The sequence below is a fragment of the Manacus candei genome, unplaced genomic scaffold (genome assembly GCF_025592945.1).
Source record: "Manacus candei isolate 608988 ecotype Guabito, Panama unplaced genomic scaffold, ASM2559294v1 h1tg000022l, whole genome shotgun sequence".
Taxonomy (NCBI): Eukaryota; Metazoa; Chordata; class Aves; order Passeriformes; family Pipridae; genus Manacus; species Manacus candei.
In genome coordinates, this window is record NW_026138070.1 from 3,529,948 (window position 1) to 3,546,996 (window position 17,049).

Here is a 17,049-nt window from a genome sequence, read left to right on the forward strand (position 1 = left end):
CCAAGTGCCACATCCAGGCTCTGCTTAAACGCCTCCAGGGATGGTGACTCCACCACCTCCCTGGGCAGCCCATTCCAGTGTCAGATCACTCTCTCTGTAAAGAATTTCTTCTTAATGTCCAACCTAAACCTCCCCTGGTGCAGCTTAAGACTGTGCCCTCTTGTCCTACTGCTGGTTCCCTGGGAGAAGAGCCCGACCCCTGCCTGGTTCCCCCATCCTGTCAGAGAGTTGTAGAGGTGGCTTAGCTCATGAAATCCCAGTCACAACAAAGCACACCTTGGACAGTTCATTCAGTCTCTGAGCCCACTGGACAAACAGCCACAGGATTGTTTGTCAACAATCCAGTAAAGCCTGTTGGATTTTGTGCCTCCTTTGCACCACATCAGGCTGATTGCTGGGCCTGCACGACACAGGTGCTGCATGCAGGCACCAGACCTGGCATCAGGGATCCCAAGCTTTTGTGTGGTCTCCATCCTCCCAAAGAAGGGAGGCCATAAAAAAGCTTAAGGTCCAGCACAGCACAGCATAGCAATTTGCAGAGGTTATAGAAGGAGTGTAGGGCTGTTCCAGCACAGACTGTCTTCACTTGGACATGAAAAGGGGTTGCTTTGGGCACAGCTGTGGCCAGCAAGAAAAGGACCCTCAGCTGGGTTTACTGTACTCAGGCACACAATCTCACAGTCTGAGCAGTCAGCTGGACAAGCAGCAAACACCCTCAGGGCGCTGTGAGGGTGGTGGGACATGTCCCCCCTTGCCTGTGGTGGGTCCTGCATCCCAGGCAAGTGGCACAGAGGGCACGAGAGGAACCAAGGCAAGGCTCTAGGAAGAGCAGAACTCACCTCTGCCTGGTGCAGTGGCAGGTTCTCCCCTGCCAGCAGGTAGCCCTCCACCAAGTGCACACAGTAATCCACAGAGGAGCCAACGAGGATGGAGAGGGAAATGGCCTCCACAGCTCCCATTTCCCAGCCAGACCAGTACATGATGGTCACCACCAAGCAGACGACCCCTGTGTGAAGAAGGTGATGTCAGGCAAATGTCAAGGACTCCAGGACTGCTGGCCAGGCCCACTGATACCAGTCAATCCCCAGGGAGTTTGGGATTGTATCCCACAGGTCTGCGTGCTGGCCAGAGTCCTGTACACACTCACTCCTGCCACAGAGGCAAACACTTCCCTCACCTTCCCTTGCCACAGGGACCATTCCATAAGGCAATCAGACCTGCTGGGGCTAGTGGAGCACCCAGATAAATCAGACTGATGCCAATCTAGACTAATTCTTGCTAAATGAATCCAAGCCCAGGCAGGCATGTGTGTGCACAGGCACTACAGGGAAGTGAGCCCCTTGTTTTGCCTGCTGGAGTTACACACACTGTTACTTTTTTAAAGGCAAGAATGGTGTTTGTTTGTGAGTCATGTGTGGGAGAGTAAGTGGTTTCAAAATGATAGATTTGATTTTTAAACTGAGAAGTTTAGCAACAGACTTAGACCACAATGTCGCCAAATCACCAGTCAGGGAGAGGGAACTATTTACAAATTTGCTTCAAATACTAACAAAACTACTAAAATATTCAGCTTTTAACATCTCCCACTGCTTGGAAACAGCAGCCATGGTGCAGATTCTTGGGAAGTAATGCAATTGTTATTCAAAGCATGTGGGACTTAATCACATTATTATACATAACAGGCAGGGATGGCATTTGTGTAGCTAAAACCCTTATTTAAACAAATAGAAGGGATTGTGTAGATAAAACACACTGGGAATTAGGCACACAAATCTACTTTCCCAATGAGGTTCCTGTGCATTTGTTGAGAGTTTCTTCTGTTCACTTAGCAAGTCCATTCTCCAGGACTGACTCCTGGAAAGCCAGAAGGGTTTTCACAGCGTAAGAACAATTCACTTCAAGTCACCTGAGACTCAGCAGGGCCACAACGCACCAACTGCAGACTGAGTGAAAGCCTGGCACATTGGAATTGGCATTTTTACCTAAGATGCTGAGCAGCACTGGCAGCAGGAGGAGGATGTGTGTGGTGAACACAGCCACTGCAGCCACACAGATGACCAGAGAGAGGACAAGACCATACAGGGCACTCTGCACTCCTGGAAGAGAAGAGCCAGCTGTTTGGATCCTGGAAGGTGACAGCTGCATGAGAAAGGCACCATGTCCCTGCTGGCAAGGGACTCACAGTGGGGGAGATGGGGGGGGAGAGAATGAGAGTGGAAAGAAGGTTATCAGCTTCTTGGATCTCACATCAGCAGGACTGATTTTCCTGGGCTCTGACTAGGATTTTGACAGTACACATTGCTTGGGGCAGGAACAGGCTTTAGGGTTTTGCACAGCAATGGCAAGGGACTGAAGATATAACCCAGGCCCACCAGATGGGACAGAGTGTGCTGTGAAGATGTATCAGAGAGTGGGTTCCCAAGGAGAGAAACATGGCAGTCACTTGCCTATAATCTCCATGAAAATCTGCTTCCAGTGCTCACAGGTCTGGAAGCCGTGCCGGAGAGCAGAGCCCTCTGGGAAGAGCTGGAGTTGCTGCTGCAGGAATGTCTCCCATTTCAGGTAGTCAGCATAGGTCTGGAAGGACGACTTCCCCTTGTAGGTTGTCTGTAACAAGAAGAACTTGTTACTGGTGCCCTGTTCTTCTTGTGTGGCAAGGGGAGAGGCAGAACAAGCCAGCTGGAGTGGCAGCACCAGGCAGAACTGGCAGTGGCATCTGCGCAAATCTGCCACCAGTTTTTTGCCTGAGCCAATTGTGGCACAAACAGCCACTTCTTACAACTTGTGAGTGCAGGTATCTGTCTGCAACAAGGCACAGGCACTGATAAACTCTAAGTTATGGCTGCAAATGAAAGTGGCCAGTGCAGAAAGAGCAGAGCTAAACCCCCAGAAGTCACAAGAATAAACTGTCACCAGGACAGATGGCGATGCCATGTGCTCACCGATTCAAATGCCATGGAGATCCACTGCACCTTCCCATCCTTCACCCCCACTGCCCCATGAGAGAGCTGTCCAGGCAGCAGGTTTGGCTCTGGGATGTTCTTGCACTCAGGGTGCAACATCTGCAGAAAGGAGGAGATGCTGTAACCTGGAGAGAAAGAAAGAGCAAGGGATGGAGAGCAGCACAGGGAATGGAAGCACACTGGAGCAAGGGGATAAAAAAAAAAAAACAAAACCAAAAACCACCAAACCAAAACCCACAACCAACAACCCAAAAAGAGAACCCCAAGAGGAAGCTGCAGGCCCCATTTGTCAGCTTTTGCTTCCCCTTGCCACTCTGGTTTGCCAAAGCCCTGGAGGTCTCAGCACCAGAGCCCTCAGCTGCTGTATTTTGAAGGGACATTCCATGCTATCAGCATGGGACAGGACACTGCCACTGCTGTCTGTCCCCAGCTGTCAGGAAGCAGCACAAACAGCAAGTGCTGAGGGCTGTCTGCAGGGATTTTTTTCCAGACATGAGACTGGCTTTTGGCCTGAAGCCAACATGCACTTCCTAGGCTCAGCTCCACAACCTGGTGACCTCTTTAAGTTGGGAAATCTGGGCATTGGTCAGGTATGCAAAGCCATAGACACAGTAACCTCACTGCAGTGAGATCAGGTGTGATTTGATGGTTACTCAGGGGCTACCAAGAAGATATTTACTGATTCGAAAGATTAAAGTGTATCACAAGCAATACCCATGACTGGAAAGAACAGACGCAATTCTGTTCTTATCTGCCTGGATTAAATCCCAAAAAACATGCCTTTGTGGTGTCTTTGGTGTCAAAGAGGCCGTTTTTCTCTCTCATGTCCCCAAAAGCACAACCAAGGGCATGTTCTAGAAGGGCCAAGCTGCCTTGGGAAGAAAAGGAGGCAGCAAGCAGCAGCCACCCTCTGTGGTTTGCAGTTGAGGAGCCCAGCTCAAGCAAGCCCTGCTCTAGGCAGGAGTTAGTCCAACCTACCCGAGGGCAGGCACTGAGCCCCTCCAGGCTTCACCAGCTCCTCGTTGCTGGCGATGGCTTTGCAGAGGCGGCACAGGTTGCCAATCTCTTTGAAGAGGTCGAAGCTGTCATCGTAGATAACGCTGCCCTTTCACAAGGAGACACAACAGCAAGAGCACCACACGTGAGGCACACACACAGCCACTGGCATGAGGAGGCAGAAGCCAAGTCCTCTCCTGGCTACACAGCCTGGGCCCAGCTTGTACAGACCACAGGAAACCCACCAGACATCTTTGCCTTACCAGATAACCCCGGAAGAAGCTACATGTCCTGCCCACCCCACAGAAGTCAGGCAGTACAACAGAAACACATAAATGAACAGCCCCCATGCCATGCCCAAAGCCATTAGGGTCTGCCTAAGCAGCAGCTCTGAATCCCTAGAAGTGCCCAGCACAAAACTCCACCTTTCTGCCCATCCCACTGCCTACATTTCTCACTGCCCCTTCCAAAGGGAACAGGCAAAGGCTGATTCTGCACAGAATCAGAGGGCAGAAAGAACAGCAGAAAGCTGAAGTGCATCAGCCAAGGGACCAGAGCTAAGCATAATTTTCCTGGGGAAAGGCCGTGAATGTGTCAAGCTATCAGATCTGGGAGATAAAGCTGTTCCAAGAAAAGTCACATTTAGTAACCGTTCTCTAGAGTAATTTATTTTTATTCTTTCACGTTAGTATCTCATAGCAAGATAAACAATTATAGAAAAACACCAGTTCCCTCGGTCTTGAATTTGAGGTGAGATTTCATACTGAGCTCAAGATGGGTTTATTTCTAAAGTCCTCAGGAAAGCCAGATTTAGACTCAAAATTAAAAGGGTATATATTGCACTCAAAGAGCTTTTCTGAAAAGTCTGAGGTGTTTTCAGTAAGGGCTTCTTGACCTCCATTATTTGTCAATTTGCTAGAACAGAAGTGTGCTTTTGGCTCATCCCAGCGCTGCCAACTCTGCTCCTCTACCTGCCTGGATGGCTGGGCCACCTGCCTGGGCTGTGGGGATTAACCAGACCCCACCCAGAGGGGCTGTCCCACCCCTGGGCTGGGTGTACCATGTCTCCGATGACGTGGTTGTCGGGGCGCCTGGTGCGGTTGACGCCCCTGATCCCGAACACCACGAACACCATGGCTCCCGTGTCCACCAGCGGCCGCACCGCCGGCTTCCCACAGCCCGTGTTCATGCAGGGGTTAAACCCCGACGTGGCCGACGGCTTCCCCCTGGGTGCTGCTGCTGCCAAACACAAGGAAAGGTTGGTTACGTTGGATTGGCCAAAGAGCTCCGACTCCCTGGATCTGACAGCCAGGAGGGAATCATCAGCTCACCTTTCTCACTGGGAACGTACAGGATGCCTTTGGTGGGTCCATCCGGGCTTGAGCTGAGCAGGCAGCCCGGGGGTGCCACACACACTCGGCCGTGGTAGGGGGGCTTGTGAGACTGAGCAAAGTACAGCTTCCTGTGCAGCAGAGAAAGTTTGTTAAGGGGGACCAGAGGTAGTGAGGATGATTTGCCAAAGCATTAGGTGGAAACAGGCATTCTCAGGGGCAGAAGGAAAGGGAAAGGTGAGCATCTCCAGGCCTGGATTCCTGGCCATTGCATATTGTGTGCTGCCCATGCAGCCCAAGAGTTCAGGTGGGCAAGGACAAGAACAAGATCAGCAACGTCTTTTTGCCACCCAGTGAAATCCCCAGTCACAGCCCTGCCCCTGTGAGGCCTTTGGCACGTTGGTGATGCTATGGGCCTGCAGAATGACTGCAGAGATGGGGCACATGTGCAGCAAAGCAAGTTCTGGGGTCACGGATGTCACCGACTGAGAGCAGGACTGGCACTGGGCATTAGGATCAGCCTCTCAGCTGTGCTGTCTCTGCTGCCTGGCCAGGAGGGGTTTGGGAGCTTACCGTGTTCGCTGCTGCTCCTTGGAGGCCACGTAGAAGCTGAAGTCGAACTTCCAGCCCCTCTTGGTGTCACAGGACAAGGTGGTCATCATCCACTTCCTGGGGCTCGTCTGCTTAAGCAGCCCTACTGTGGACACACAAGCTGTCAGCTTCCTGGTGAAGTTACCGAAAGGCACTCTATACACCTAAGCAATGGATTAATGAAAACAGACACTTAACTCCACAGGGTTGCAGCCTGTTGCACATTAGCATCACACACTCCCCTCCTCCCTGAGCACTGGCACAGCCACACAGATGAGCACTGCAGGCACGACCCCAGCCACCCCCCGGCCCTCCCCTTCCCAGGCTTGGCCAGCGTGTGATGGGGCCCCTCAGCACCCCAAATCCCAGTGGCCTGGGCTGAATGGTGGCTGACATCTGCTCAGTGACACCCACGCTTCTGCTTCCATTGCTGACAGTCACATCACAACAGCGACAGGGGAGTATTGTGGCACTACAAGGCATAATCTTTAACAATGCCAGGCACAATGCCTTCCTTTCTAACTACCTTACTGCCACTGTCACCCAGAGCTACCTAGGACCCCCATGGAGAGACAGGAGGAGGCTCTTGTGCTCACCTGCTGAGTGCTGCACTCTTGGTAGAGGGGTCCAACCTCCTGGACTGACTCACCTGGAATGAAGGCACCTCCCCGTCTCCCGGTGCCACCGTCTGCCAGGGTGCAGGGACACTGGCATTGAGTGAGAATCTGTAGATGGCTGGTCTTCCCTTGCTCCTGGACTTGGAGATGTACACAGTCCCCTGGAGATCTGAAGAAAACAGAGGGCATGAGGGCTGGTGGTACTTCTCAATCAGCAAATCCTACAGATGTGGACAGGGCACAGGAGGGTTCTTCTGATCTGCTCTCTCCTCTGGGACAGCAGGCACAGCCTCTGCCTTCTGGCAGCACAACACACTTTCCAAGGCTGTCACAAATATGTCCTGAGCTGCAGTGATTCCTGATGGCTTATTGATTCATGTCATCTCAGGACCTGGCCCAATAACTCTTTTATCGTCAAAATCCCTGCAAAACAGGCTGAATTTACTCTCCTTGCAACCTGCCAACAAGGTTGTGACACAGGCCCAGGATGCAAAAGCTTGGAGTTCCCAGCCCTGTACTCAGATCAGAGGGATCTGTCACTAGGCTGTACTGCCACCTGGGTTACAGGACCCTGTCCTGGAGAGCAGGAGGCATTCAGAGGAAGTGGGATTGTAAAGACACCCTTTATATCCAGCACTAGGGCTCAGTGGGGCAGGCTCTGAGGAGAATTATTCCCCATCAGCTATTTAGTGAGCATATGGTTTAGTTTCTACCCAAGTGAATCCTTGGGCCCTGGCCCCAAAGGTGGTCAGTCATCATGCCCCACTCACCTTGCTGCCCTGTATCACTTATGCTGCCTTTGCTTCCCCAGGGTGACCCTGAGCCCCTCTTCTTTTTTTCCAAGGAGGTTCGGATGTTGTTCTGCAAACTGTGGGGCTTTTCCTGAAACAAACCTGTCCCACAAGGTTAGTCAGGGAGGAAAGAGTGAAGGGCACAAGAGACCTACCAGCCCTGTGCACACCACAGACACTGCTGCTGAACTCCAGACCCTGAGAAGGCAACACAGAGCCCCAGCTGGGCACTGACACGAGAGCAGCACTTATGAATAAAAGTAGTCAGTTTTTGTGGACTATGAGGGAATTGCTCCAGCAGAAACACTCAGACAGTTCCTGGCTAAAACAGGAAATACTATTCAAAATATTCCACTCTTACAGGTAACTCAGCCATCCCACTCCCAAGGTGTGCCTCCCTTCAGCAGGGTCCATCCAGTGAGATATCTGAACACCGTAGGCCTCTGCCTCAGCTCCTCCAGCCCAGGGTGTAGGCTGGGCTGCTCCCACCATGGTCTGGGGAGCAGCACTCTCACCTGAGCAGGTAATGCAGGAGATGCCTTCAGCACTCAGGTTGTATTTCAGGTCCAGCAGCACCTGGATGTTGGTGTCAGGCCGGAACAAGACAGGAGCACGGCTGGCGGGGTGGAGGCGGCTGGCAAAGAATATGGACAGGAGCAAAACAAGGAGGAAGAGCCCTGCAAAGAGAAGCCCAGGTGAGTGTGTGGGACCCTACATGCACCTTGCACTTAAGACATAGTCAGGGAGCAGGCATGTAGTGGAAAGATGGTGTTTTCAGCTGGAAAAAGAACAACCTCTAAAGCACACTGGCAGCTGGGTATTCTTGTAATGAGCCCCATGCCTGGAAAACCCCATCAGGGCTTGCCATTTTAGATCTGAGTGAAAGGAAAGGGATGGAAAAGTTCCCCTTAGGGACTGACTGTTCTGGGAACACTCTTCCACTATGATAGAAGCCATTTACCATGTCCCTTTTCCCATCTCTTGTCACTAATAATCAAGGCTTGGGGACTGACTGAGGTGCAGTCAAACCCTCTAAAATCCATGCAGATGGAACATGAGCCCTCCTTCCTTACCCACAATCACCCATCTGCTCTTCACTGCAGACCACAGCACCCAGTGTTCCAGCAGCTCCTGCAGGCGGGTTATCAAGTGCCCCCTGTTGCTCTTCTCTGCAGGGAGCTGCAGATTTTCTGGCATCACAGACACCAAGGGGACATCCCCCATTTCCAACGAGACTACAAGAGAAATCAAAGGCGGTCTCAGTGTCATGAGTGTCTCTCAGACCTCTCTGCTCTCCTTTACCAAATCTTCTGCAAGGTGCTGTACAACTCAAGCTAAAGATGGAGTAAGACCCAGGCAGAGGCAGTGACTTCCAGGATGTCACAGGAAGCTTCTTTGTCAAGTCACTGCCGTGCAACAGCTTCACTTTTGAAACCATGGCTCAGTCCAAATCTATGCTTCAGGCTGTTCCTCCTCTGCCAGATCCCACAGACATTGTCCATAAGGTCACAGGGACACTGCATGCTGCTTGGGCCAAACAGAATTTGTCCCTGTCCCACTAAATATGTCTTACTGCTAATTACACACAGCTGACCTCTTCCTGACTGCAGCCTGGCTCCTCTCTGATCTCTTCTCTCCAGCTCAGGGATGCCAAGGGAACTGCCTTCTTCTCTACACGTGAGAAGTGGGCACTGGCTGTGGTGGGACCAAGCCTGGCACTCTGTACAGCTGCCCCACAGACCACACTTGGGCACTGACTGGAACAAGCTGCTTTGCTTCTTCATGAATTACCTGATGCCAGGGGCCCTGGAGGAAGGGATCCTGCTGGGAGGGATTATTTCCATACATCACCAGTGCATGTGGCTCTGGCATACTGAGGAGAGCTCTTGCAGCACAGAGCCAGAGCTTCTCTGCCTGCCTGTCACAGGCAGCTCAAAGCCCCCTCTGCAGCCAGGGTCTGCCTGTGCTGTGGCATTGATCCATTTGCCTCCAGCTCCAGTTTGCTCCCAGGCCTGAAAGTCACTCACTGCCCACACCATTGCCATTGGGGTTTTAAAATGAAGAGTTTCCAGCAAGTTTTAAAAGCCAAATACAAGAAAGTATGACCCTGTAAGCACCTTTATCTTCAGATCAGGGCTAGAAGGATTATCTCCTGCCAACAACAGATAGGGAATTTCTGGGCTTTTTTTCTAGATTGTTTATGTGCTCTCAGGCAAGTCACTGCCCTTTTCGTGCTGTGACAGAGGAGCTGCTCTGGAGAGGTGATGCCAGAGAACAACCAAGTGTTCTCTCTCCTGCTTCCCAAATGCAGTGCTCCAAATGGCAGGGAAGAGAGGAAAACTCTGCTCAAAGGTGAGCTGTCCTGGTGCTATGGATAAGGTACTGTGGCTTCATCCATGTCACAATCAGAGCTCCCAGGAAGCAGATCACATTGGACCCAGGAGAATTAGCAAGGTAGTTAGAAAGCATTGTATTGACACCCTCTGAAGATCTCAAAGCAACTTTATAACTGTGAGTGAGTTGTGACTCCTACAACCCCCTGTGCCAGCACCATCTCGAACTCACAATTAGGAGAACTGAGGCAGGGCCAGGGAGAACAGGATGAACAGGGCAGTGTGGTCCCCCTGAAGGCACCACACCACAGGCACATACCAGGCTCCTCCTCCACGCTGAGCAGTGGGATGTCATCGTCAAGGTAGGGAAGGGTCTCTCTGCCTGCCCTGGGGGTGGCCTCTGGGGCAATGAAGAGATCTTCAGCCAGGTGCAAGGCTCTCTTTTTGGTGCACTTCTGACTACAGCTGGATTGGAGCAGGAAAGGAGACAGAGGCAAGAGTTTTAAGGCACATACCCTGCAAAGAGTTCCCAGTGTGCTCCTTCAGTGACAAGGAGAGCAGCAACAGCCTGCTCTAATTACTTGGAAAGACAACAGGCACTGCCACGAGCAATTTCCATTGCTAAGTGCTGAGAGGTCAGGGCTGGGCTGAATGCACAGAGCAGGGCTGAGCTGTGGCCACTGGGTGCTGAGTGACAGGAGTTTCAGCAGTTCATCTCCCTGCTAATGAATTAAATCAGGCCAGGTCATCTGCGGGGCTAAAGAGCAGGGGAGGGGGAAATGTGCTGGCTTCAAACACAAATCTGCATGTCCTGCTTGTGCTCACAGGCAGGAGCAGTGGTGATCTGTCTGCCTTGCAGGGTCTGTGGCTCCACAGCTTGGAGGTTTAGCTGTGCATTAAGTGCTCTGAGGACAAAAATGGCTCCCACACCCCATGGGATTCAACCCAGAGGATTGGCACTGCTGAGTCTGGATCTTGGGAGGCACCTATGAACATGCCAGGGGAGATTAGTGAGACCCAGGCTATGAGACTAGGACCTGATGCTTCCATTTTGCTCCAATCTGGAATGGCAGAATTTAAATTTCCCTTCTGATGGAGGGAAAGCCAAGCTGCCTGAGGGGACTGAAGATAACTGAGATGATAGGGCAGGAATTTGCACACTGCCTTGAGTTCCACAGGCTGCAGGCCTCACCTGGTTTGGCAGGAGCTCTCTAGTGGGGACACATAAAGGGTCCATATTCCAAGAGCAGCTGGCATGGTGAAGAGCACAGCTACCCAGCAGCAGGACACAATCAGTGACATGAAGAGCCCGAAGTCATGCACAGCTGGGATCTACAGGAAGAGAGAGAACATGGAGTTGGGATCAACTGGGGCAGGAGAGCTGGAAAGACAGCAGGCAAGAAACAGATGTCTGGAGGAACCTGAGAGCAGCACACGCTGACCTCAGCCACGGTCGTCAGCAAGCCTGGTAGGTAAAGCACTGAGACAGAGCCTGAAAACCACTGGATCCTGTTTGGCCAGTGGCACAGGAAATATTGTCTTGAATGCTGATACAGGGAGAGTGTCCAGTGCCTTACAGCAGGTGGGGACAGCCCTGCAGGGTAAGCAGGTCAGGATCCCCCTGCGCTGGAGGAGAGGACAGATGGTGCTGGCAGGTCCCCACTGTCTTAGGCCCTCTGGCAGACATGGAAAACCCCAAATCCCACGGGTGCAGGGTACCTGAGAGAAGATGTTGGCAGCATATGCTGCAGCCGTGGTGAGGGAGGTGAAGAAGGTGGCCTTCCCTGCTGTCTGGATCGTGTGGATCATGCGCAGCCGCAGGTCCTTGAGGTGGGTGGCTTGGCGGTAGGTGTTGATGAAAACAAAGACATCGTCAACCCCTGGAAAAACAGGGCAGAGCTGCTGATACTTCACTCCCACAGTGGTGACACATGCTAAACATCTCATTTCCCCCTCGACATTTGACCTGCAGATATTACACTTGGAGGTAATGGAGGGAAAAGGCCTGGAAATTCAATCTGCGTTTGCCACCATCACCTTCCTCTCCCCCGCAGGCAGGAGCTGGGGCAAGGCAGCACAGGGAGGCTTTGAGAAAAGACATGCTTACCAATCCCCACAATGACAAAGGCAGCCACACCATTGAGTATACCCAGGTACTGGATCCCAAATACGACGTGGTACAGGAACAGAGCCACCAGGCAGCTCAGCCCGATGCTGGCGATGCCAAAGAATGACAGGAACACTACAGCAGAAAAGAAACATGGAAAAAATAGTATCTCTGGCCACTCCCAGGAGAACAGGCACCCCCCACCTGCCCTGTTGGAATACCCCCATGAAAGTGTTGGTGAGAGAGAATAGCTCAGGTGCAAGAATATTGCTTGCAGACTCCTTCCCGTCAGGCCCACCCAGGAAATGATATCAGATTTACAGCAGTGTTAGCAAGATGGGAATTTGCATCTTATTTTTGATTTCCTGGGAGCCTTCCCCTCACCCTGCCCACATATCTCTGGAGAATAAGACTTGTGTGCTCTTCTTGCACGCTGCTGTGGCACACAGCCAGGCTGGTGCCAGGGCATCAGAGCCTCTCCCGGGGCTCAGGCAGGGGGAATCACAGCACATTTGGATTTGTGTGAGAGCAGGGCAGCTGTGACCACAGCCTACCTGAGCAGGAGGTGAGGATGTAGACCAAGACAGCTATGCAGCTACTGCTGATGAAGGCCAGCAACATGTCGTTGTTGAAAGTCCTCCTCACCTCATAGTCAAACAAATCCGTCCCTCCGTACAGCACCTGGACCTTGCTAGGGTGGGAAGACAGGAAAGAAGAGGAACAGGCAGAGCTGAGTGCAAAAGGAGCAGAGCCAGGTGATTTAAAGCACAGTGTCTCCTCCAGAGCCAAAGGAGGTCACTGCTCTAATAACCTGGTAGTTCTCTGAGGAAACTGCTCTGAGTGGCGAGATCAGGTTGAATGAGGTTGCTGCTGGAGGTGAAGTTCACACAAGAAGGGAGAAAAATAAAGAGCAGGTCTAATATTTTAAAAATTCCTCCAGTGCATGGTGGGTCTTTGGCAATAACAGACAGCTCTTGAAGCCTCCGAAGCCAATTCCATCTGGAATCCTAATCATTGCTTATTATATTAGCACAGCGGATGCAGGCAACGTGAGAGCTTATCAGAAACCATATGATTTACCAGCTTCTGCCTCTGGAAGTGGGCTCTGAGCAGAAGTAATCTGAGATAATTTAGCCAGGAGTACAATAATGCTGCACCATGGGAGACTAACGGGGGTCTGAGCCTCAGAACTGAGCCTTGGCCCCAATTCCCTTTCGGGTTCTCATAACTACAACCTGCTCTGCCAGCCCATATCTGAGAGTGCTCTGTGGTTGCCTGTTCTCAGGGCTGACAGGGGCTGCCTGCATTCCAAACTGCTTTTGAGGATCAGTATCCCTTCGTTCTGGGAGCTACTGAGACACAGAGCAGTAGAGCTGGAGCCTAAGAAGGTACAAACACTGGAACTCACTGCCTTCCCTCAGCTGTCTGGGTACTGAGGTGTTCTTGTAGCTCTGTTTTACCATCTCTCTCTCACAGGCATTGAGTAAAGCTCTATTCAACAAAGTCATACAGACATGGTGGTGGAAAAAGTCTGCATTTCCTGAAACTTATCCTGCCCTGAAACTCCCCTCCCTATCCCTCTGCACAAAAAGCAAAAGCAGAATTGGACCTGCAGGTTGACGACCTGCATAAAGACCATTTCACCTCCTGCATCAGAACAGCTGGGGACAAATTCAGAGCAGGAAGGCAGCTCTGTTTGAGCCAGTGGCACTGGATTTGTGTGGTGGAGGCAAGCAAAGAGATCCAATGCCAGACAAGGGCTCAGTGGAAGGGCAGGCACTGGTTTTAACCTTCAGTCCCTTTTCATTGTCTCTGCTGGTGTCTCTGGAATGTTGCTGCCTCAGAAGTGGCGTCAAAGGGAAGCAGTGGGTTTCTGCCATATGCTCCCCACCCTCATTCACAGCTCCATGCATGAGCCCAGCTTCAAAGGAGATGCTTTTTCTCCTCTTCTGGAGCATTATGCCATGGCCACTGTCCAAGGCTGACCAGCAGTCTGAGCTGGCATGCCAAGCCTTCTGTGCCTGGTGCCCTCCCAGTGAGGCTGAACAGAACAGGGCTGTCGGAGCGGAACAGACACATCTGCCCTGTGTGAACCTTCAGGCAGAGCTTTTACACCCTCAGAGGCCTGGTTCCACCCTCTGCCCTTCCCTGCTCCCAGCCAGGCACCTGCCCTGCCTGCACACACCCTCACCTCGTGGACTGCTTGGCCAGCATGGCCACGTAGGTGATGACGAAGTTCTGGAACTTGCGGCGCTGCTCCTCCCAGCGATCCTCCACCGAGTAGTAGTTGGGCAGGGGTGCCCCAAAGAGGATTTCGCTCCTCAGCAGGGAGCTCTTCATGTTCTCAGCAGACAAGCCCTCATCCACATACCAGTAGAACTCAGGGTGGGTCATGGCCAGCTCCAGGGACCCTGCAGGACAAGGCAGCACCACCTTTTTTAGACCCTGATTGATTGTTTTAGCAAGGCACGGGATCTGGTCTGACAAAGGGAAATTAGGAGTGATCCAGGTTCTTCATCAGAGGGATGCTGACTGCTGCTGCCTTGCAGAGAGCAAGGAGGGCTGGGGGAAAGCTGGATTGCAAAGACTCACCTTCTACTTCTGCTTTGTGACTCTGCTTCTGATGCTGCCTACACGCAGTTCCCCCATCAGGGACATCTTTCACCTGACTGACCTGAACCACAGCTCCCTCAGCCAGCAATGCACACAACATCCCCATCCTCACTCCTGCTGCTGGATGCACTTCCTTCCTCTACACTGGGACAATATTTGCTCCATCACACTGGGAAGCACAAGAACTAAACAATGCCCAGGGAAGAGGAGAAGTCCTGGCTCTGCTCCGACATGGTACCTCTGCCATCTGATGGTGTGAGGGATGTAGAGATGGAAGCACTCAGCCAGTTCTGAGTGAGAGGCACTGTCTGTCTACCCCCAAAATCCAGTTTCCTTGAGTTCACACCATAAAGACCCAGAAACTATGCTCTTTCCTGTTTTGGTAACAGAAGTATTACTCACACTGGAGCAGATGGAGTTAATTCTTTCCCTGCTCCCTGTATGGCTCCTGGACAGCTCTCAGCTGAGCCTGGCTTGGGAGACAGATGGAGGTTTCATCCCACAGCCACATCACACCCACAGACTCCTCATGAGTCACCTCTTTTGCACCATCCAGAGCCTCTGCTCTGCTAGAGGTGCACAGAACAGGGTACAGAGCTGGGAGGAGGAGGCAGGCCCTTCCTCCTCCTCTCCTTATAGGAGACTTTCCAGCTGGTGACTCACAAGCTGCCTTTCAAGCTCCAGAGCAGCCCACAGACCTCTTTCATCTGCTCTGTGGTGCAGGGGGGCTCATCCCTATTGTCTGTCCAAGCCCTGACATTGCTCTAGTTACCCACAGCCATTCACAGGGGACAAAGGGTCAGTAGAAGAGGCCTGTACCATGCCCCTCACTTGTCCCTCTCACTCAGCTGGGGGGGCCCATGTGACCAGTGATTGGAGTTGATGAAAGGGTTGGAAAGGGGCCCCAGTACAGAAAAGACAATTCCTCAGGGCACAGCCCAGCAGGCTCTTCCTCTCTGTACGAGGCAGTCTCACCCCTCTCAGCTGCACACCAGGGACTGCCTGAACTTGAGGAGGTCCTTTCCTTGAACACACCAGCCCTCGCCCACGGCCCTCAGCTCACCTTGGATGTCAGCAAGGTCTTGTCCCATGCCATCATAGTAAATCTTCCCTCCTCTCTCAGTGGGGAAGAAGTAGGTCATGAGGGAGCTGGGAGGGGAGCAGTAGGAGTAGGAGCCCAGGGGCAGGTCCTTCAGGACCTCATGGGGCTTCCAGCAGAACTCCCGGAAGCGAGGGTGGTCCATGATCTTGCGCTCGACCTCGTGGATGGTGACCAGGCGCTCGGTGGTGAAGATGTTGTTCTCCGAGTCCCCCCGCGCCAGGAAGATGAGCTCGATGCGCCAGTGGGCGTGAGCCTGCGTGTTGGCACTGATGTACGTGCTGGAGTAGTCCCAGCGTGGGGCTCCCCTCCCGACCCGGGCCGTCCTGTTCCCTGGGCTGGGGTGGACACGGGGCTCGGGGGAGCTCGTCCTGCCCTCGGGGGGGCTGCGCCTGACCCGCGCGCTGACCCCGAGGTGGGAGGCATTGAGGTGAAGCTGCTGGAGCTGCTCGAAGATGAGTCTCTGCAGGGTCTCGGAGGTGAAGTCAGCCAGGTCCCGGCGGTTCCTCCCCCAGGACCCAAACTGGGATTTGAGGGCCAGGGCGAGAGCGTCGAAGCGCTGCGAGGACTCGTGGTTGCGGATCTCGAAGGCGTTGTAGGAGATGTCGATATCCAGGGCCGGGTAGTGCAGGAACATGACAACAGCCAGCACAGCAGGGATGGCACAGCCCAGGAAAAGGATGAAGCCAGCGCAGTAGGGGTTGGTAAACACCCAGCCAACAATATTCCAGAAGCCAGACACGGGCAGGGTGACACGCAGGGGCCTGACCCTGCACGGGCTTTTCCCACACAACACAGCACCCTCTCGCCTCTTGCGGGAGCTGAAGGCCACCTCTTCATCCTCCTCCTCCTCCAGCCAGGCGTCCTGCAACAAGGGGTCATCCTCTGTGTCCATGTCCAGCACCTGCACACAGGGGCAGAGAAAAGCAGTCAGCAAGGCCCAGCAGTGGTGGCCCAGGCACAGCCATGAACCCACAGCAGCTGCCCAAGGGTCTCAGCAGCAGAGCTGGGAGGGAGGCACATTCCAGCTCCCTCGGGAGCAAAGCATCCCTCCTTCCAAACCCCACAGGCTGGCTACAGCTGCTGAAAAAGCAGCCTTGCCATGGGGTGTCCCACATCGTGCTGGGCAGAGGAACCAGAGAGGCAGAAGTTCAAACGACAGTCCCAGAGCTCAGTGCTGAGGCAGTGGAGGGCTCTGCAGGGCTCTAGGAGCACCAGGCACAGAGACTGCAGGGATTCACATTGAGCTGCTCTGACTGCAGCAGCAGGAACATTTAATTAGCTAACCTGGTTCTCACACCCAGGAATGGTTCATGCTATCAGATAAAAAATGCAAGGGAGTGTATCTTCCTCTCCTTAAAACAGACAATAGGTTTTCCCCAACTATTTATAGCTGTATTCATCTTTCCCACAAGGTGTGCATGTGTGTGCACCCAGAGCCAGAAGCACAGGCACCCACACAGACTGAACCCCCCCTGAACTGGCTGTGACCCTGCTCCAGTCCCTCAAGGGATATCCACCTCCAGGGTGGGAAGGGAAAGGGCTGAACACCCCTGCTTTCCTTTCCACCCCTGTGGGATATTATTCGTGGAGTGTGTTTTCCCTGTT

At 52.9% G+C, this 17,049-nt stretch overlaps 1 protein-coding gene across 7 annotated transcripts in view; it reads right to left on the minus strand.

The window, feature by feature from the left end:
• The window catches only part of DISP3 (dispatched RND transporter family member 3), a 38,963-nt gene that overhangs the window by 5,576 nt on the left and 16,338 nt on the right, over positions 1 to 17,049 (minus strand). For 6 of the 7 annotated variants that reach the window (XM_051786217.1, XM_051786215.1, XM_051786212.1 and 3 more), the window contains 19 exons: positions 15,406 to 16,345; positions 13,921 to 14,140; positions 12,284 to 12,420; positions 11,730 to 11,864; positions 11,342 to 11,502; positions 10,815 to 10,954; positions 9,942 to 10,087; positions 8,363 to 8,524; positions 7,805 to 7,966; positions 7,269 to 7,391; positions 6,531 to 6,667; positions 5,864 to 6,045; positions 5,291 to 5,421; positions 5,020 to 5,198; positions 3,942 to 4,068; positions 2,943 to 3,088; positions 2,448 to 2,607; positions 1,983 to 2,096; positions 840 to 1,006 (listed from right to left, as the gene is read on the minus strand). In XM_051786217.1, the coding sequence (XP_051642177.1) occupies positions 840 to 1,006; positions 1,983 to 2,096; positions 2,448 to 2,607; positions 2,943 to 3,088; positions 3,942 to 4,068; positions 5,020 to 5,198; positions 5,291 to 5,421; positions 5,864 to 6,045; positions 6,531 to 6,667; positions 7,269 to 7,391; positions 7,805 to 7,966; positions 8,363 to 8,524; positions 9,942 to 10,087; positions 10,815 to 10,954; positions 11,342 to 11,502; positions 11,730 to 11,864; positions 12,284 to 12,420; positions 13,921 to 14,140; positions 15,406 to 16,336 (3,660 nt within the window). In that variant the 5' untranslated portion in view covers positions 16,337 to 16,345. The remainder of the gene's footprint in view (positions 1 to 839; positions 1,007 to 1,982; positions 2,097 to 2,447; positions 2,608 to 2,942; positions 3,089 to 3,941; positions 4,069 to 5,019; positions 5,199 to 5,290; positions 5,422 to 5,863; positions 6,046 to 6,530; positions 6,668 to 7,268; positions 7,392 to 7,804; positions 7,967 to 8,362; positions 8,525 to 9,941; positions 10,088 to 10,814; positions 10,955 to 11,341; positions 11,503 to 11,729; positions 11,865 to 12,283; positions 12,421 to 13,920; positions 14,141 to 15,405; positions 16,346 to 17,049) is intronic. The other variant, XM_051786216.1, reaches the window with a different exon arrangement.